Source organism: Eublepharis macularius, chromosome 2 (genome assembly GCF_028583425.1).
Source record: "Eublepharis macularius isolate TG4126 chromosome 2, MPM_Emac_v1.0, whole genome shotgun sequence".
Lineage (NCBI taxonomy): Eukaryota > Metazoa > Chordata > Lepidosauria > Squamata > Eublepharidae > Eublepharis > Eublepharis macularius.
The window spans coordinates 194,488,211-194,510,277 of NC_072791.1; the positions used below are offsets into that span (position 1 = coordinate 194,488,211).

A 22,067-nucleotide genomic window follows, 5' to 3' on the forward strand; every position below is an offset into this window, starting at 1 on the left:
AGACATATATGCTGATTTGGGGTGGCATTTCTCTAGCAACAACCCAACAAGTACAGCACTTTGCACAAGTGACTAAAAATACAACCAAACAGATCCACTGTGAATATTCCTACTTTGATAGTATGTAAAGTTGGGTCCATTTCTGTTGAGCGGAGTCACCATGCTTTGTTTTTAGACTGTCAGTTAAGGAGTCAGCTACTTATGATTATTCTTCTTCAGCATGCATGGTGATTTTGTTCTGATCCATTCCTTTAAGCACTGCAGATAATAAAAAGGAGCCACGAGGGATATAAAGTAATAATATTAGCTAACACCACCCAATATTTACTTAACCAATCTCTTTTGCATGTCTGCCATATCCCTTGGTATTGCTATTTTTTGTTTTGCTTCCCTCCCATTTTAGCAGCCCAAGAACATTCATAGCGGAAACTTATTTTCTCTACTGCCCATGAATGCCGTATAATAAAAATATACATCTTTTTCAGTATCATCAGGGAATAAGCAGAGGAAATGTGCAGAAACTCAACCGTTATAGTAATTGAGTAAGATTATGGGCAATGTTCTTTTTTTAGCTGTTTTCAGCCACAATGGTCAACATGCGCTTTGTTATTTATAAAATGTTGCAATGTAACAAAGTAATACTGTCCATCAGGCTCCAATCAGAGATGAATCTGGCAGAGGGAAGTGGAGTGGATGGGGTGATGTTTCTGTTGTTCATTCAAGGTGGCAGTTTTGGAGACTTGATAAGAAGATTTCTTTAAAAACCATGTTTATTCAATTTTAAAAGTACATGGAATAATTCACTGAGCAAAATTGAAAAGAATCCCCAAAGTGCAAGGATGCCTACCAGCATATCTCCGTTCCTTCTCTTTCTGCCACACACTGAGATTTAGCACCACCCCCATTTTTAAGATCGTTTTCCCTCACCCACATTCATTTACAGACAGGGCTTTTTTTCAGCAGGAACGCAGTGGAACGGAGGGCAATCTCAACTCCCCTCTGTCTGGAGATCAGGGGGCGGGGCCACCAGCCATGTGACCATTTTTTCCTAGGGCAACCCACTGAGTTCCGCCACCTCTTTTCCCAGAAAAAAAGCCCTGTTTACAGAACATCTTTTATTGCTCATGAAAGCTGCAGTCCTGTACACATGATTCACAGACAACTGTATTGTATTGACCTGACCCACTAAAGAGTCAAAAGCACCCAAGACTAGGGTTGCCAACTTTTGGTTGAGAAATTGCTAGAGATTTGGGGGTGGCAATGGGGAAGATGGGGTTTGGAGAGGAATCTCAGCAGGGTATAATAACCCTCCAAAACAGCCATTTTCTCCAGGGGAACTGATTTCTGTTGTCTAAAGATCGGTTGTAATTCTTGAAGATCTCCAGGCCATACTGGAGGTTGCTAACCCTACCCCTGACGCAGCAAAGCTGATGCACACTTAAGAATCAGAGTCCATATAACCAAATAACAATTGACATACTTTCTGCAAAGAGACCCATTAACAGAGTGTAGATTTGCAGCTCCTGACTGGTCCCTCACAGGGGCTGCCTGCCAGAATAGCACTGTAGCCAGTTGCATGGCATGTGGAGGGGAATATATGTGTGCTCATGCATGCCGTTTTTGAACACCAAATGTACCTGGAGTTTGCTGGGACTGAAAAAAGGAAAGAGGGTTTGGGGTCATGGTACAGGCCACCAAGAAGATCAAGGGCAAAATTCCAGGGCCCTGATCACTCTGGAGGCCATGGAGCCTGAATCTGGGGCATGCGAAGACTGCTCTCAGATCTCCTGCCCTCAGCCTTCACTGAAACTGGACTGTGCATAGCAATGTTTTGAAAGCAAGCAAAGGAAAGGCAAAGCTCCAGCATGCGCTTTCTGCATTGCTCATAGGTTCAGTGTACCCAGCCCTGCTTTATCAAATCATTTTAGAACTTTCATATAAACAGGGCTGCGTCACAATGGTAGAACATCTATTTTGCATGCAGAACGTCCCAGTTCGATCCCCAGCATCTCCAATTAAAACAGTCAAGTAGTAGTAGGTGATATGAAAGACCTCTGCCTGAGATGCTGGAGTCAGAGTAGACAAGATTGACTTTAATAGAGACCAATGGTCTTACTCAGTATAAGGTAGTGTCTTGTGTCTGTTCGGTCAAAAAAACCTTCACAATGCTATTTTGCTGCCTTGTATATTTCTCTGTTTACTTCTTCACTGCTCTGACCTGGATAGCCCAGGTGAGCCTGATCTTGCTGGATCTCAGAAACTAAACAGGTTTGGCCTTGGTTATTAACTGGATGGGAGACCTCCATTGTAGACCAGGGGTCCAAAGGCAGGCAATGGCTAACCACCTCTGTTAGTCTCTTGCCCTGAAAACCCCACTAAGGGTCGCCATAAGTCAGCTATGACTTGAGGGCACTCTCTACCATCACGCATCTTTACTAGCCTCTCTCACTCAAGAATCCAAAGCCTATGCATCATTGCCCCTCCGAACTGGCCACAGCAATGGTAGCAACAGCCAGTTGGCAACAACTAGTCATTTTCATGTGGATTGTTGCTGTATTACTTAAATATTGAGCAGTGGCATCTAACAGGGATATTATATATCCATGAAGACATGCTCTTCTGTTTTACATGTGGGTTTTTTTATTATCCAGCTAAGCAGATTGAGAGATGTACAAGGAACTGGGATCATAATTTAATAGTAAGAAAATGGAAAATGCCTTAGGACAATAGCATAAGTAGTGCCAGCTAATGTACTGGATTTAGAAATAAAATTCACTGTCCTTTCATTTCTTCTGTTCACAGATCCCATTCAAAATACATGATAAAGGAAATGAATACCAGCTGGAAGGTTTTGCCACAGTGGTATTTGCCCTCTCAGTGCTCAGAAAAACGAAGTGCACAAGCTTGAGATTCAAATCTGCGCTTCTCTTGTAGTATATGCATCTGCCGTCCATGTGACTGGCATACTCTTCTTTTGTAATAAACAGATCATACGTACAGGGCAAATATGCACACACTTATCTTATGTCCTTCTAGATACAGCACATAAGGTGGCACTTTACACCCATTGCTCACCAAGGGCAGAGTCTACACACTAAAGGAACTGTGTGAACCAGCTCTCAACTACTTTCCCAGTCCTAGTCAACTTTTCATTCTTTGTTTTGCCGACCGATTGTACCACATATTTCTCTTAATACATTTGTTCCTGGAAATTAGATTTCCAAGGCAGCTTCCAAGCCAAAGACAGAACAGGTTGGACCCAGCAATCTGTCACTGGAAAATACTGACAGATACGAACCTTCCCTACGTTCCCCAGTCCCAACAACTTTACTTGGAAGGCTGTAGATTCTCCCTGTTGAAGTCCATGCTGCTCTTGTGAGGAGTCTGGTACAGAATCAGCTATTTTGCTGCTAAGTGCAGAAATACTTTTCTACTATTGCTCTGGGGGTGTATTTGTAAAGATAATATATTCCGGAGACCCCATAAATCTCAGGTGCTCCCTCACCTAAAGGAAACAAAATCTCACAGCGCTAGGTCTGGGCTTCTGGCAACTTGGAGGGAATGCAGAACACTTAACACGTAAATACGAGACAGAGAAATTTCCTCCCTCTGCACTCTGAAATACACTTACTTTTGAAAAAGAACCGCTATATTTCAAATTACTTAAGCAGATCTAAAATAATGTGTCCCATCAAGTTGCAACCAAATTATGGTAACTCCAACATGGGATGTTTCAGGCAAGATATGAACACAGGTGGTTTGCCATTGCCTTCTTTTGTGTAGCAACCCCAGCCTTCCTTTGCAGTCTCCCACTAGGACCAACCCTGCTTAGCTTCCAAGCTCTAACTAGATCAGGCTAGCCTGGGCTACATCAACTGCTTAAGCAAAACTTCCTCAATGGAAACCAACTTTTACAATTCAGCCATCCCTTATTCCATAGCCTTGGCATCAGGATCTTTGCCTCCACCTATTACAAGCGTATTATTGCACCGAAGCAGCGTTGGAACTGACTGGAATGCCACAACTTGCCTTTAAGACTACTGCAGGCATAAATCCTGGACAGAAGACACACAACCACAAGACAATATAATAGCAACTGCCTGTTAGCAGACACTAGAAGAATGATGGGGAGGGGGCTCCTTTTCTTCCCATTATTCTGGAATAAAATAAATGGCTGCCCTCTGATTAAGGGAAAGATAAAGACCAGATCGGGAAGTGACGTTTCTCCAGTAAAAGTGGCAATAATGTGTTATTTACTTGTCTAATAAAATTGACAGCAATTATCAGGAGCTATTTGGTGGTAAATAACATTGCCCAAAGGGACAGAAAACAGTTTATTTGCTTATAGTTTCCTTTTTCTGCTTTTCTTCCCTCCTCAGCTTTCTCCACGCCTTTTTCTTTCTTTCTTACAGGAAGGAGGTTAGCAAAGAGGCTGCACTTCAGCAAGGAAAATGTTTCTTGCGTTCTGTTTTACATACTGTGATAAACTCCTGTTCAATAGTCACTTAGCTGCCTCTGAGCTTTTAAAGAGCTCCAGGTGGGGACCTGGCAGCTGTAATTCAGTATTAGAGCATCTTCCACACCAGCCCCTGGCTTGTACCTTTAAAAAAAAAAAGTCAATGCACACTTCACTGCGAGGATTGCCCTGCCAGGCTTGAAGATGCAAAATGCCTGTACCTGTGGCCTTTTGAGAAATCGCTGTGATAAGAAACAATGTGTGTTTTCCTAGCTTTAAAGTGAATCTTTGGACGCTATTTCCTATTTAACCCCAACAAGAAGATAAGGACTAACCTAATAGCTGTAGGTCTAGTTAAGATGTGTATTTGAATGCATAAATGCTATTATACCTGCAGTATTACATAGCAGTCGGGGGGGGGAAACTAGCAGTTATGCCAATTTCTATCCTCTTTGGTTCTGGAAGGAGTGTATCAGATCTTCTCATTCTGTTGCTGGTCCACCCCGTGCCTCTGCAATAAAAGCCAATCTCTCGAAAAATATAAAAGACAGAGGCTTCTAGTAGTTGTTTATGGTGAACAGTTCTACAGTGAAATGAATCCATGCCTGAAATGTGTTTTGTGCATGAAAGAGCCAATGTGGTGTTGTGGTTAGAGTATCGGGCTACAATCTAAGAGACCCAGGTTCAAATCCCCCGTTCTGCAATACAAGCATAATGGGCAACCTTGGGTCAAACCCTCGCCCACTCAGCTTAATCTGCCTTACAGGGTTGTTGCTGTGGGGACAAAACAGAGAAGGGAATAATTATGGAAATAGCTTCAGGTTCCCACTGGGGAGGAAAGTGCCATATAAATATAAACTTACAAGAACATTCCCTTTCCAGTCTCTCCACTCTTGAAATGGGATTGAGTAATCTTTCCCTTCATGGTGGTGGTGAGGATTATGGCAAAGCGTTTTTAAAAACACACTACAAAAGCAATGGAATTTGACACAGGTACCTTTTTAATATATAAGACAGTAGGCTCATAGAACTTTCCAACTTCCTCATAATTTTAAGATTTTAAAAAAGTTTTTTGTCTTGCCCACTCTGATCCTTAAGTCACAACTGCCAAAAGGGCAAAACCCATGACTTATTAAAAGTATGCGATATGAGAAGATAATCAAATACAGACATCAATCTTTTAATCGAAATGTCTTTCCAGCACTGCAGCAACTCTTGTTAATGAATGGTATCTTCCTGTATTTTGTTTTCGCAAAGACTAAACCATTTGGACAAAACACAACAGCCACCTAAAGGTCTGTATCTCGTTGCCTGTATCCCTCTCTGATATTCGTGTTTCTAAGGAATGACCCTTACAGGACTCAAAATTACAAAACATAAAAGAACAAGTTAGTGATGGTTGTTGTGGGTTTTCCGGGCTGTATTGCCGTGGTCTTGGCATTGTAGTTCCTGACGTTTCGCCAGCAGCTGTGGCTGGCATCTTCACTGTCACTGTGACACTGAGAGATCTCTGTCTTTTGGTGCTACACCTCTGAAGATGCCAGCCACAGCTGCTGGCGAAACGTCAGGAACTACAATGCCAAGACCACGGCAATACAGCCCGGAAAACCCACAACCATCGTTCTCCGGCCGTGAAAGCCTTCGACAATACATCGAACAAGTTAGTATTGATCAGAGTTTTAATTCCACACCCCCCCCAAGACACTTCTTCTATGAACCATTTAAGATGAACCCCAAAGTATTTATGTAATTAACTAACTTTTGGGGGCCACCACATTCAAAATATGCTCTTTCAGATATAGGGTTCCCTGCCTTTATAGCATTTCAACTTCTTCCATTTAATGTCCCATTCATGCCCCCCCATGCAACCTCTGCCCTCTCTGCTTTTATAAAATCTTTTTTCAAAATTAATTATACAAATCATTAGTATTAAAAAGGTAATATAATGGTTCCAAGAACAAGCTTCACAGAGTATCTGCATATTTAATCATCTGTGTTAATAAATATTTAATCATTCATTGAATTCAGGTTCTGTCTTGAAGCTTAACTTGATAACAAACCTTGCAACTGGTAGAACTAATTGGTACAGAACAAGTGAATAATTTATAAGGCAAAAATGCACGGGGTTTGGCGGAAGGTGTGCAAAACTGGTCAGCCACAGCTGTTGCTGGGAGCTTCTAGGGAAAACACAATGGCTCCTTCTAGACTTTCCATAGCTCGCTGCTGCCCTCCTGAGGTCAACGCATGCCATTGCTCCCATCTCTTAAAACGGCTGGAAGGCCGACTACAAAGTCAGATCCATTAAGTTTTAAATATTCATGCATTTCATTAAAGCTATCATAATTGGTCTACCGTACACATTGATTATGCATAGACCATCAAGTGTTTAACCTCTGAAAGCTTGCGTGCGTATTTAAATATATCTGTTATGCCCTGCCTTGGTGGCTTCAGAAGAATCTTCTGCAACATGAAGCTGAATTAGAGAGGAAAAGATATATATATATATATTGCAGCACTGAAGGAAAACGATAGGAAACTTAAGGAATAAACAAGATTTTCACAGCCTCTTTGGAAAAAAATATATTATTTTTCTTTCTTTGCGCTTTCTAAAAATGTACAACCGAAACATGGAGGAGGGACGAGTATGTTAGAGAATTTGTCTCTCCACCACGAGACGTTAACTTGTAGGCTCCTATTTTCCCATGCCCGTTTCATATTCAGAACACAAGCCCTCAAAGTAGAAGCAGTGGCTGGCAAACAACTTAAACCACTGAGCTTGCTGTTTTAGCCCTTTAGCTTGAGCACACATGTAAAAGTTCAACATCTGGTGCGCCCAACACACTGAAGAATGTGGTTTGATATTAAAGGCAGATGACCATTCATCCTACTGAAAAAAAATAGAGAGCCAGGCGTGTCAGTCAGTTTATCTGTGAATCTAGACCTTACTTGTTTTATGAAGATGGCGCTGTGTCTTTGAGCTGGTGTCTTAGTCCCAGGCTAAGGGGGAGGGAGAGCACATACTTTCAATGCAGAATATCCTAGGTCCCTGGCATCTCTACCCAAAATAGCTCAGGCCAGAGATCTCAGGCAGAGACCATGGAGCGTGCCCACCAGCCGGAACAAGCACTGAATCCGATGGACCAACATTCTGATTCAGTATAAAGAAGTCAACTTTTACTCTGCTTTACCTTTGCTGGGCAGGTTCAATTGTTTTTCCTTTGACTTATTTTAGAAACCATAAGCAAGTGAAAGGATACAGGACTAAGTAGCCAAGGGCCCCCCTCCATGTCTAACACCAGCTTCAAAGTATGAATTGTCCCAAACCCAGAAAAAAAGGTTTTTATAGATCACAAATGATTGTGCAATTTATTGCAAAACTTCATATCCCCTCATTCATTTTTCAAATCCAGTGCTTGCTGGCTACGTTTTGGGAACCCGAAGACAAATGCATCCATAGTAGTCAGACAGGTGCAGTTGGAAGGTTTAAGTACTCAGTTATATTTTCAAGTAAGTTCATTCTGAGACACCATCCCATGCTCATTTAGTGCCACCACGGGTGATGCTTATGAAATTCTCTAGCAAAATATGATTCCCATTTTACACATAAGGAACTGAGGCATGGCGCAATTAAAGCTGAAGTTAATTAGAACACCCACTAATCATGCACATACAAGAACATCTTGACAAAACCTTTTGCATAATGTTTTATGATAAGTGTTTTGTTTTATTATAGTATTTTTATGTGATCCATTTCAGATAATCAACCAAATCACTTTCAATATCATGTTTTATAAAAGCAACTAATATGTAAGAAAGTGGGGGGGGGACTGTAAATTGGCAAACATGAAACACTCTATTAAGAATGCAGCTTAACCAAGAGCTTTGTAAAAGATACTTATGTGGAGTTTTAAGTGCAGCAGTAATAGTGCTGTCATCCTATAAAGAGTTACTCCAGTCTAAGCCCAATGCAGTCAACGGGGAAACTCTGTATAGGAGTATGCTGTAATACAGCAATATAAAAGATTGACGGTAGAAGCCATACTAACAGCACTGAAATTGGTTGGTCTAGGTGCGTAATCCTCACGTGGAATGTGAAAGGGCTGAAGTTTGAATCCTAGACAAGCCCATGGTAGTGATGGGGGGGACAGGGGAGAAAGGTGTAGCTTTGTCTGTAACTTTGGCGGAAAACAAGCAGAGAATAAGGCCAGCAGTGGTTATGAACCATGAGGACAAACAGAATTTCCATATTCAGTGGAGGCAGTCTTCTGAAGACCAGTGCTTGGGCAACACCAAGGGGAGGTGGTGCTCCTGATCTAGGATTTCTACAGCCCACTGTAGGGGGGGGCAGGATGCTGGACTACACAGGCGATGGGTCTGACCTGACACAGCTGCTCTTGTGTTTTATGCATCTGTTCCCATCGTATCAGAGCAAAAATGGCAACAGTATCAAGTTGCTAATTAGAGATGCAATTACTTCATTTGCTAACCCTATTCCATTTATTCTTAGTTTTGAGGCTTGTGACGGGAGGTCATTTCTTTACAACTACAGTCCAATCCTTAACAGAGTTACACTCTTCTAATCCCATTGACCAATGAGCTTAGAAGGATATAATTCTTCTGAGACTGACAGTGTTAATCTCTCAGGCCAGGATCCAGCACACGCTTTAGGTGCACATGAATACTATGTGCATTAATTATATTTGCATTTTTGGGCTCACTAAACAGAGAGAGAGAGAGAGAGAGAGAGAGAGAAATGGCATTAAATGCCACCACAGGAATTGTATCACTTTAAATTCATCAAATTAAAAAAAAATAGCTAAAAGACCTTGCATGCCTGCAAACCGCATTCAAAAATATAATGTAATATATGCTTAGGTTTTATATTTACACATTGTGTGTGCTGTTCAGTCTCAGAGTGAACCGACACCACGCTCTTTGCCCACAATTACTGTACAGCGGAAACAAGAATGTATCTTAAAAACTAGGCATCACCTAGAACAGTATAAAGGAATCTAGTGGGAAAAACATTTATTTGAAAAATATTCCCTAGGAATGCAACATTATACACAGTTACATATTTTTAGCTTGAGATTCTTTTTCAGAAGATCTCCATTGATTAGTCAGTTCCAACACAGAAGTACCAGATGCTTGTTTTTCTGTGATGCACACAAACTCTGCTTTGCAAGTCGAAATTTTACATTCACGGAGTGCATTGGCTTTATAACTCCCTTCATTGAACAGACTGCTTTGTAAAGACAAAACAAACATTCTGCTGTAAATTCTAGGAGGCTTTGGTGAGGCATTGGCATTTTGGTTAAAGCGCAATCTGGACGCAATAATGTTTTAACCTGCAAGGAAGTATGCCTTTATTGAGCTGGTAGAACTCTACTAGTTGAATGAGATCAGAAAACCTGGTGTGACCATCATCCAAAGTATAAAACAGTTTGCCTTCCTCATCCAACTGCAAGAAGAGAAAAACAAAAACAAAAAATCAATCATTGCTATAGCGCTCTATCACTCTTACTGTGTTCATCTGGCCTCTTTAAAGTTGGTTAAGTAGATACTAGCGTGCAAGGACACTAGAGAGATTCAGGATTGGACTCCAGTCTAAGCTGAGTGTTAGGGCAAGAGTGAACATTCATCTCCCCTGTTAAGTTACTGCTGTCTCCCAATGGTAGAAGGGCTTGATTTAAGTTCCCCGCTCAGGCAACAAAGGATGAACAAGGAAAGATGGCCACCATCAAGAGGAGGACAAATATGGTCCACCCACACAGACGTAATTATGACTTGCCAAGCCTTTTGGACACCATGTGAGCTATAAATTGTCATTGTAATCTTCATACTACTTCTGAACACTACTGAGTGAATTCATATAAATGTTTTTAAAGGGCATTATAGGATTAAAAACTCTTTGGTTTAAGAAGAGAACAGATCTGCTTGGAAATTCACATTCAGAATGTAATTGTTTACTGCATAAAGCTATCATGATACTTCGGTGGTATGTCCCTTTAAGACGTTCTGTCTTATCTTTGACTGAATAACCTTTAAAAACTGTGTATGTTTGGGTTTCTGTGCGCTCGGTCGCCAGAATGGACCGGTGATTCCTTGGTGCCACATTGATTGATTTGTTTGGTGAGTGTACCATTGCATTTTGGATTAACATTGTTATATCTCTAGATTATGTTTCAATGTACATATTCTTAATTAGCATGTGACGTTCATCCGCTCCTGAGGAAGACTGCAAGAAACATCAGGAACCTCGCCGGCCCTGAATGTCGGGCGGAGGGACTCCGTTCTTCAGGCTTGTTCGCCTCCCGGGCATCACTGTGCTGGACGCCACAGGACTGAGAAAATGTTTTTGGCATTGTTCCATAATATGTATTCACGAGTTGGTTCTCTTACCAGTCCTGCAAGTGTGCCCTCGAATGCTTATGGTGCTTGGGTCCTTTAATTTATCTATGCATGAATTATTATACATTTATTTATGCGTGAATTGCTGTTAGTGCACGACATACATTCGGTTTGATTGTTTGTAATATAATTTTTTAAAACTTTTTGGATTTCTGCCTTCATCTGCGGTTATCCACTTTTTCTCTGGTGGAAATTCACTCAGGCATGGAAAATGAGATAAAATATCCTATAGTGTCCATGCTATTATCAACAGTAAACTTATTCTACGATTTCTCACACGTGATAGACCCCCCCGTACAACCACACTGGTCTTTCCTCTTCCTTCTTTAGGCAGGGGATTAAACTCCAGCTGGAGTCAGTGGAAGATTTCTTTTAAAATGAAACCTTTAAATTTGACAGCCAATGTCTAGGCCAATTTATTTTAAAGGTGCAGAGTGAAACCCTGCACATGCCTAAAACAAACCAGCATCACCAGAGCATTAAACTTACTCACTTCTGCTTGTCAGATATTTAATCGATCCATTTTAAACAACCAACCTGCTGTGCAGGCTAGTCCGAAGCATGCTTTCCCATAAAAACCCATCGATTTTTGAACCCACTCTTCTCCCAAGGAGCTCAAAGTGGCATGGACAACTAACTCTCCTTCCATTTTATACCCACAACAATCCTGAGAGGTTCACCAACGTTGACAGAGAGTGACTGGCTCAAGGTCACTCAGAGAGTTTTCATGGCAGAATGGAGGATTTGAATCCTGCTCCACCAGATCTGAGTCCAACACTCGAAACACTCTATTGGACTACCTCCATGCAAGACTCTACCTCCCCTGCTCCCTTGCTAGTACAGAGGTTTCCCATCTGCTTGTGCTCCTCTCTGTAGTCTCCATCTATCAGCCTCCCCATCCCATATATAGCCCATTACTCCTAGTGTATGCCGTTCTCCCTGGCCTGATGAAAGCACAGAGAAGTCCGCAATCATTACACTGCAAGATGGCCACTGCCTCTAGGGTGTCCTGGCTCAGTGCTCCCCTGACCTGCAGAAGACTGAGGATGGAAAAAACAAGGGAAATGTTGGGGGCATGGAATTTTGGAGAGTATGCCTGCACTGCTGACAAGAAAATGAAGTTAAGTGCCCTACCACAGCCATGGGAATGGGTGGTTCGCAGCAGAATATCTGTCAGCAACTTGCAAAATCATCCTAAGAAGAGTTTCCCGGGAGTAAGCTCTACCGAATAGACTTGAGTGAAGTTCTGAGTAGATCTGCTTAGGACTGCAGTGTTAAACACTTGAACACATAAACCTGCCTATACCAAGTCAGTCTACTGATGTCTACTCTGGTTGGCAGCTGCTTTCCAGGAACTGTGGTGGAGGCCTTTCATATCACATCATCTGCTACATGATCTATTTAAATGGAGATGGCCAGGATTAAATTTGGGATTTTCTGCATGCAAAGCAGACGTTTCACCACTGAGTCATGCTCCCGTTTCTCTTCAGCTGAAGAATTCTTTTTTCTACCCACAATGAGACATAAACATTCTACATAGCAGTCATTCTTGCCAGTAGAAAACACAGTGGTAGAGTTGGCAGGGGTGACAGCTCAGGAGTAGCGCAAAAGCTCAAGTTTTCAGATAGCATATGCTGGGGGAAACCTCATTCTACCTGAGTCCCTGCCGATCGGAGTAGCCAAACAACTGAACAGTCTGACTCTGTATAAGGCAGATTGCTATGAAATAATCCTACAGGCCGGGATAGTCCAGGTAAGCTTGAGCTCTTCAGATCTTGGAAGCTAAGCAGGGTTGGCCTTGGTTAGTAATTGGATGGGATACCTCCAAAGAAGACCAGGGCTGCCATGCAGAGGCAGGTAATGGCAAACCACCACAGTTATTCTACTGCCTTGAAAACCCCAATAGGCGTCTCCATAAGTGGTCTAGGACTTGACAGCAGTCTCCATCATCACCAATCCAACAGCCACAAGTAAAGAGTTAAACAAATGGCCATTTTTATTTTACAGAGAGAGCAATGAGACTCAGACACTACTATATGGAACTAAGAGACCTTAGTTAAATGGGTTAGAATATGTTCTGTTCTGTGAATTTAGAAAAATTCAGGAATTTTAGCACGGCCATGAATATGAATCTTCCAAGTAGCAGTCATGGGGAGGGGGTCTCTATTCTTTGTTTTTATTCTCCCCCTTCTCTTTTTTCAACTCTACAAAGTTTCACTTGCTCTTGATTCCCAACAAGATAGACTTTGCCAAGTGTTGGTTGTCCCCTGGGACCTTTGAGAAACATGGGGAGAACGATTACAAGGCCAGAATGGCAAGTTGGTACCCAGAGAGAATATTTACCATTGGCACATGGATCATGCTAATAGGGAAACAATAGGGAGCAGTCAATAGACTCTCATTAGAATCCCATTGTCGGAGATGGCTTTTAGGTTTAGAAACTGCCTCTTTCACAGATTCTTGCAAACAGTAGGTTTCAATAGTTATAAACAGAATGCATTACCAAAACATTCATCTCCGTCTTGGCATTACTTTATCAACCACTACAGTGTGTTTCATCACTGTACAAACTTACTGGTTACTTACTGGCACAATCTGGAAGTGCTTTATTTTTAATCCATGACTCAAGGACAGTACAAAGGTTTTGGGGTTACTCTGGCTATCCCGTACCAAGAAAACTCTAAAGGGAAAGGGAAAAAAATGTGTCAAACATTGTGAATGTGTGATAATGCTAAGCAGCTGCTAACTTCTGAGATTTTTCTGATAAGCACTGAAAGGTTTCTTTGGCAGGGAGAAGTAGCAAGCAAAAAGCCTTCATTTTCTGGAAAATCTAACACAATAAACATGGAGTTGGATCCAAAGCTTCTGTTCCACTAACAGTGGAGCCTTCTTGCTCTGGCAGAACAGTCACATTCTGCTGGTAGAAGTCTCTGTGTTTGAAAGCTCCACCATTGGTGGAAGGCAAACTTCACCAATGGTGGAAGAGAAATACTGGATCCAACCCATTCTTCTCATCAAGTATGTATTCTCAACCACGCTGAGATGTCTGGGGCATGGGATAGGGGACCACTGATTAGCTCCTGAATATGTGTCTAGGAAGCAATTTTCCCATCAACTGGGCCAAGTTCAGAGCCCAATTAGAATAAAAAATTAAAAACCTACTAGGGAGCGGGGGGGGAGTGCAAACAGTGCTTTCCTCCTATCCTTTCATCCTATCCAGCTCCACTTTATGTATTGGCTTTTTAGAAATCCAGATAAGGTCTTGGATCCCACCAAGAATTCTGCAGGCAGAAGGCACAGGGCAATTTCCCCCCTGTCCTCCTGCATGACCTTCCCCAGGCATGGAACCCAATACTCCTGATAGGTTGCAAGATAGCTCATCTTTCTCACTTAAGGGAGTAGTAGCAGAAAACGGGTGGTTCTCTGTGAAGCAATCAAAGGACTTGAAACTTCTTGGACTGTACCATTTCAGACATATATACAGGTAAGAAACAACATATTTAAATGTTCATCCTCTAGATCATTTCACACACGTTGATTATTAGTACATCAGGGAGGCTCTCTTTACATGTTCAGAAAGGGTTTTACACAGGGGAACATTCAAATGTTCAATCCTCCACCCAAACAAGGCCAAGGAGGACTGTGCAAAAAGGTATGCTGCATACATGATCCTGCTCTGAAGCTGCTGAGGCGTAACAGAGAAAGGACAGGAATCTTTCTTCCATCAAGCTCGCACCACAAAATCCACACTGGGGCTGTGCATTGGATCATCAAAATCACAGGCCTGTAGACATGCTTTTAAGGCAGCCCCAGTGGTCCCTCTTTCAGATAAACCAACTTTCATTCTGCTTTGAGAACAAAGAACTGCTGAATGCTTCTCTGCCTAGGAAAAATCATAAGGACAAAACCTTACCCATCCACCAATCCTTGCCGCAAAATCAGTTGATGAGCCTCATCTCTAGAGATCTTACGGTGAAACCATGGCTGCGAACTGTGTATGGCTGGAAATACCATGAACAGGTGAAAAAAAAATCTTTCCACAACGGTTTTAGTGCAAGGCAAAGCAATACCATTAAATTCTATACGAGTAGACGATTGATACTTACCCATATTTGACGGGACATTTTGCAAAGTGGAGGGACTACAGAGCCGTAAACAGCCTTTTTTCTGAATAGGAAGAGGGAAAAGTTTCAAAAAAAAATTGTGGGTGAGAAAATCAAATTAGAATTTTTGCAAAACTCAGTATTTCATACCCGCCATGCTAATCCTTCTTCAACTGCAACTGATAGAGCTTCTGAGGGGTTTTCAATAACTCTGGATTTATGTCCTGTGAAGTCCATGGCCACAAGAGAATTCTCTGAAATGCTTCGCTGCCAAAGAAAATGTATGTTTAGAGTGGATCTTGCAAAAACAATTCTTATCTGTAATGTCTTCATCATTCCCAAAGCAAAAACAGTCTTCAGTAGAGTTCATGCAGAAGGATCTATTGATTACCATAAGGCAACGAAATTAAGAATTAGAAAAATGTGTGTTGTACATAGTGATAAGTTTTTAGGATGAATGCATTCTAAAAGACATCCCATTTACAACAGAGTTTATAACCACTATTCTGCCATTTGATGCCACAGCAATTCTACATGGGACATCTAGAGGAAAGGATTATCGTAATGCATTTAGAGAAATGATAGGTGAATTCCTCATAACAGCCAGAACTTTTGACGACTCAGGGTTGGAGAATTCATCGCATCCTACTAGAGGAGGAATGGTTACTGAAATGATTTTTGAGATTGGCTCTGCTATCTTAAACAGATTTACACCCTTTCTAAGGACACTGACTTCAGTGGCCTTAAAAGAATGCCACTGTTGAAGTATGATATATGTCAGGCAATAACAGACTTTGTTTCTTGCTGTAAATGTAAAAACCATAATGTAATAAGATTACAATATCTTAGCCACATCATCACTGCCACCACTGTATCTGTCAGTAAAGGGGCTGGGGTCCCTATGCTGACCAAGAAAGCAACAAAATTAGGACACTTCCAGATGACATAAAGGTTGGCAAAATCCTCAGATATGCATAAAAATATGCCTTTGTAAATGAAAGAAAAATGCCTCCCCAGGCACACACAAAACAGCTTGATGAAGACTGAACATCTCCATGGAGGCATGAATGTGGAAAACAATACTTAGTTAATGGAAAGGAAGTAGGAGGGGAAGTTAATCTGCTCTAGCCCCTGAAAGTTTTTATTTCATTTTTTGTTTGTTTATTGTCCACTTTTCTCACTGAGACTCAGGGTGGAGTACCTGGTGTAAAACAATAGAATCAAATAGATGCTCCACCAGGCCTATGAGCGTGGTTGAGGAGCAAGCGAACTATCCTGCCTGTTTTCCTTTGTTCCGCTCCACTTTTTAATGAAATCTATAGATTTTATTATTAATGATTTTAACTATTTATTCTATTTAATTGTAGTTTTTATGATTTTATGATGTTGTGAGCTGACCCACCCTGAACCTGCTTGCGGTGAGGGCACGATACAAATCAAACAAAATAAATAAATAGCATTAGACATTTAATAAGCAATGTGATATGGCTAGGGTTACAAAAATTAGAAATAATGCAAACAAGTATAAGACATGGTATGTCAAACAATAAAAGTAGAAAACAATGCAGTAAGAGCAAGGCAATAAAGATTTGGGGTTGGGGTTTTTCCAAACAGTTCCTCTTTCCTGCAATTATTTTCACGTCCTGTGTTTGTTTCCTCTAACAGTAAGGTGAGTGGCCTCAATCACTAGAAGAACTAGATCGTGTCTCCACATCTAGGGAAATATTCTATAAAATAGAAAGGAAAAGGTGGCTAAAATTCCAATAATTATTCCAGTTTATACAACTGGGCATGCAGGCTGAAGAGCGACTTATAGGCATTAGGTGGGATATGCGAAGGTACACAGCCACTATGTTGAGCTAAGCAGTGCCCAGATAGGCCTCCCAGGAAACCCTAGTTCCATGGAAGAAAGCTATGGCATAAGCCCCCACTCACTCCCCCACTATGAGGCAGATTTTCCCTCCAAAGCTGTCAAGATTGCTTGATGTGGCTGGGCAGCCTCCAGTAGAGTGTCTCTGTGAATACTTTAATGTTCTCTTTGTCCCACACTTCACACATATATGATTTTGGTTTATATCCCAGCCCAAATGCATGGAAGGGAAGTAGCAGGAGACAAATCTTCAAAATGAAATGGCAGTAGATGCTGAATAAAGTTCAAAAGGAAACAGCAGATTTATTAAACAGCCAGGGTTGGTATATAGGTAGGCAGAGAAAGAAAAGCTGAGGTAAAATTTGATTGTAGGGCAGAATACTTCAAAAGTATTAGACACAATTATCTTCTTATAGCTAAGTTTCAAATATTTACAGTTCCTAAAAGTGACAGGCTCATAGTTACATTAGGCTTAGGTTACATTAACAAGGATTCTTAATATAGTTCACTTTACAGCTTAGGTGTTCTTCTGACTTCAATACAGCACTCTTCCCTTTACACCAAACCTAGGGTCCTCCTCAGAACCAACCCCCCCTTTTTAGACATGAGGCAGGAATTATTCTTCTCCAAAAGACATAACCCTGATCACTTGGTTGAAGGGGAGTCTCCTTTCAATACCCACTTCCTCTGCCAACACCACCCCTCCAGTTCTATCTTGTCAGCGTAAATTAGTGCTGGCTTTCACACTTACTTTAACTAAAAGACTTCTTTAAGCCTAAAGCTGTCCCAGTTAGGGCAAACCTTTCCTTTTTCCTCATACAGAGTATTATTAGTGTGACCCTCTTTGTCAGACTCCAACAATTCTGTTAGCACCAAATGTTACCTTCTCACTGGCCAATCACAGAGAGGGGGAGCAGCCTATCAATTATTCTCCCTTCTGGCAATTTATTTAACCTTTTCCCTTCCACTCTCTGGATGTTGCACTTAGTAAACCTTTCATTTGTAAGCCCATTCTGTCACAAAAGGTGGTATATAAATTGAAAAAAAACCAGAAGTACCTACCATAGGTGTGTTAAGAGAACCACAACCACCTCTACCATGATAAGGTTGCATGTAATTCTGGTACAGCTGCATTCCATACTAAAAACAAGAACAACCATCATTAATAGGTTATGGATTTATGAACCACATTCTGAGAGTACTCAGTGGAGGATTCTGCTATCCACAGGTTTTCATCACACATCGAGTCTGCTACTGATTACTTTTTCACCCTACACATGCAAGAAGCAGCTTCCTACCATCAATCAATAATAAATACCATATGGAAGAAAACCCTCCTTTAAAAAAGGTTAAACAAAAAACAGAGGACCTTGAATTGAAGATGGCCCCACTCTGTCTGCTCAAAGCTTTTTGGCTGGTACCAAAATGTGTGTGGGAAGACAGTAGCACACATCAGCCGGATTGCAGGGCTGTTCTCTCTCTGCTCCCTTTTCTCCTGGCTGGAGCCAGAAGGCATGAAGGCAAAAAGAGGAGCATGACCCTCTTGTGTGTATACCCAAATATAAGGCCACCCTTTTTTCTACAAAGCCAAAAAGATTTACAAAAATAGTCGTCTTTAGGGGTAAATACAATAATTATTTTGCTCCAAATTAAACATTCCATTTGGGTTTTGACCATTTCATGTACCCAATCAAATAGTCATCTATTTTGCTTGTGTTGCCTAAGCTTTTTTTTTTTTTAAGTGTAACAACCTTTGACACAGGATCTGTCAAATGCAACCCTCCCCAAGTTAACAAAACAAAACGAATGACTCTCTGGTTCACTAGTAAGATAACAAAGAACTTGTTGCCTTTAAGATTTGCTCTTATCTGCTGACACATGACGCCACCTGCAAGCTTCAATGTACCTGAAAGAATGATCCTAAGGAAGTAAAAAAACTTGCACACACAAACCACACCAGAATGCTTCCCCACACCAACACCAACAAAAGAGCAACTGCATCTTGTATTTGATAGACTGTAACCAGGCGAGTTCAGACTAACATTTTTTTCCTGGTCTGGTACACACTGGAAAGGGTCTAAGTGAAGCCCAGCTATCAACTGCCCATTGTATTCCCTCACCCTGCTTTCTTGAACATTGATCCTGAAACACCCAAAGGCCTTCACATGGAAGAGAGAAAAGACTTGTTCTTCCTTGCTCTAGAAGGCAAGATTAGATTCAGTAGGCTTACATTACAGGAAGGAAGATTTTGGATGAACATTGGAGAAACTTTGTAATGGTAAGCGCAGTACAATGATGGAATCAGCTTAGCTGGGTGGGTGGTTCCCCCTTGCTGGAAGTCTTCAATGGTATGCTGAGAACACTGTAGCTTTGGATTTGCTTCATGGAGAGCAGGTTGAATTGGATGGTCTATCAGGCTCTTTCTAACTCTAGTGCTATTCTACTCATGTACACAAAAGTACATTGAAATTTCCATCTGGCTGTTCAACCAAATACCTAGTTTAAGCCTCACTCACTTGGATTTCTGCTTTCTGATCACTGTTGGTTTAAAAAAAATCTAAGAAAGGTCATTATTTAAAATGTATGATTGCCCGTCCTCTCCTCAGCTTGAAGACAAAGAGCACTGGAAATATCTTCCTGAATGATTCTTCACACCTTTGAGCTTTGCCCCAGAAGTCAAAACTACATTGTACTTTCTAGGTATTTGCTTAACGTGCAGCCCTCAAAATGAGTAGATCAAAGGGACCAAAGAAAGAAAGAGAGAGAGAGAAAGAAAGAAAACAAACAGTTCTAAATGATCATTCGTGCAGTTAAAAAAAAAACCTTGTCTTCTGCATTAGTGCAGTCAAAATCTCAGTTCTGAAGATTGTGTTCCAATAGAGAGGCTTATAATGGTGCAATTCTAAGCACAGTTGCATCCTGCAAAACCCATGGACTTCAGTGGATGTAGAAGGGGGCAACTCTGCTTAGGATGGCGCCGTTGATGACGGGGATAGATCCAACCATTCTCAAGGAACCTTCCTCCAATTGAAGAGTCCTTGGGCTGGAGGGTTCCTTGGGCTGGAGGGAGGCTTCACATTTTGTTCCAGGAGTGGGAGGAGAGGGGTAGGATCCACCCCATGGAAGGCAGCTCAAAGCAACACAGCATGTGCACATACACCATGAAAAAAGCATAAGTACATTGCAGATGCATGCACTATGCAAGGAACCTTCAGTGTCTTCAAAAAAGCACTGGTTGATCTAGAAACAGCAATCGTTGATGAGAAAGTCACTCCTGCATTCTCCTCTCCCAGCCTATGACTAGCCACTCTCGTATTTATTTGTTTGCACTCTGCTTTTCTTCCCAAAGTGGATTACAGCATCATTCGCCCCTCCTCTATGTTATCCTCACAATCACCATCCTATGAGGCGGACAGAGCGGCTGGCCCCAGGTCACCCAGCAAGCTTCCATGCTGGAGTTAGGATTTGACCCTGTGTTTCCCAAATCTTAGCCCAACTCTGTGAAGTAGCTTAGGGTGAGTGTGTGTGACTGGCCCAAGGTCACCCAGTGAGCTTCTATGGCAGAGTGGGGATTGAACCTGGCTCTCCCAAATCCTAGTCCAACACTCTAACCACTATACCACATCACTCCCTGCAGAAACAGTTGGTGAAGATAAACAGAAGACTTTGGTTTTTACCTTCAGCAAACGAATTGCTGTTATCCAGCAGGTCCTAATTTGCTCGCTGTCTGCATAAAGTTGTTTCAGGTCTCTGGCGGCTCCTGCTTTGTGAGGCTAGAAAGCCACAGCATATTGTTTAGCATTAATTCCTATCTCGGAGGCAATACCTGTTGAAATAAAGGCCACTAATTCTCCTATTTCATAAATGAATGTTGGATTTTCCCCCTCCCGTCCTTTAAAAAGAAACCTTGGCAAACAAAGTCTACCTCTCCTCCCCTTTGAAGAAATTCTTTTATTCCCCTCCCTCTCTAAATGCTGAGCATTTACCTTAAAGCAGAACCCATAGCTGACTAGAGCTCCAGATATCTTTTTGCCTGTCAAAGACATATACACATCACTACTGCTGAATTCACTGAAAAGCTGCAGGTGTCTTGGCTCCTGAAAGGAAGAGGCAAAGCAATTACATACTGTGCTGAAGGAGGAGACGACTCTTCTGTAGGGTAAAATATAAAAATTTGAGAGAGAAGCAACATTCAAATATCTGAATGTGAAGGAACAAGGCATCCAAGTACATTTCTCGGCATCCTGAATGCTGTTGCTTATGGCGATGCCAAAGGAACTCACTGAGCAGCCAGCACTGAACCCTACCTGCCAGCTTTTAAGACGGGAAGCTCCAAGGTGCAAAACAGTTCCACATTCATTCTGTCACAGACAGCACAACTTCATACACATTTCTTGGGACATATGGATCTGCTTTCTTTTTTGGAGTTAACAGGGATCTCAGAGCTGACATGGTTAGGTACCTACTGAGGCCCAATGTCCAGCAGACAGCCCACCACAACCATTTGGCCCATCTTAAAATGGAATAAATATCTGTCAGAAGCGGTGGAAATGCAGCACAAGACCGTTGTGCTGTGTCACTTCCTTTGGCTCTTTTCCCATCAGGAAATGGGAGATTACCCCCAAAAGATAATATTCTGAGGTAAACTTTCATTCCTCAGTGGAACCAAACATGTCTATTCTATCACACTTTTTAACTGCAGCGGTTCTGAAAGCGCATAAAGAGCTGAGCTTCAGTGCTGCTGCCGGACATCCCTCCTTTTAAGAAATGGGAGATTTAAAAACTTTTAGATGGCCTGACCTAAGGATATCAGGTCATATGACTGATATTAGGTCACATGATTGATACATTTAATCTCAAATTCAACCCTACCTTCCATAAATACATCTGTTATGCTTAAACGATCTCTTATCATCAGGTAAGCTCTATAGGCCAGCATATTATATACGTGGGTTTCTCTTTCAGGACTGCATTAAATGGTCAGCTACCATTCCTTGGTGTCCCCCCCCACCGCAGCCATTCATGACCATAAGTTTTACTATAGCATTAGGCCCAAGTATACCCACATGCCAACTGGCATATGCTTCTCTCTCTCTCTCTTTACCTGCATCTCCACCCTGCAGTGCCTGTGAATATTGTTCACACACATCCACCTGGTAGGTGACAAAAACAGATTTTGTTTTATTCTCTCAGACCTTTCAAAAGACAGGAACAAGAGAAGGTAAGG

The 22,067-nt window shown here is 41.7% G+C and overlaps 1 protein-coding gene across 1 annotated transcript in view; it reads right to left on the reverse strand.

Annotated features, from left to right (window-relative positions):
- Nucleotides 1–9,770: 9,770 nt before the first annotated feature.
- Nucleotides 9,771–22,067, reverse strand: part of GRB14 (growth factor receptor bound protein 14) — a 50,438-nt gene continuing 38,141 nt past the window's right edge. The window contains exons 6-13 of the mRNA XM_054972128.1: nucleotides 20,827–20,937; nucleotides 20,518–20,613; nucleotides 17,903–17,980; nucleotides 15,121–15,237; nucleotides 14,974–15,034; nucleotides 14,781–14,868; nucleotides 13,454–13,547; nucleotides 9,771–9,917 (exon numbers count right to left, since the gene is read on the reverse strand). Coding sequence (XP_054828103.1) covers nucleotides 9,771–9,917; nucleotides 13,454–13,547; nucleotides 14,781–14,868; nucleotides 14,974–15,034; nucleotides 15,121–15,237; nucleotides 17,903–17,980; nucleotides 20,518–20,613; nucleotides 20,827–20,937 — 792 coding nt within the window. The remainder of the gene's footprint in view (nucleotides 9,918–13,453; nucleotides 13,548–14,780; nucleotides 14,869–14,973; nucleotides 15,035–15,120; nucleotides 15,238–17,902; nucleotides 17,981–20,517; nucleotides 20,614–20,826; nucleotides 20,938–22,067) is intronic.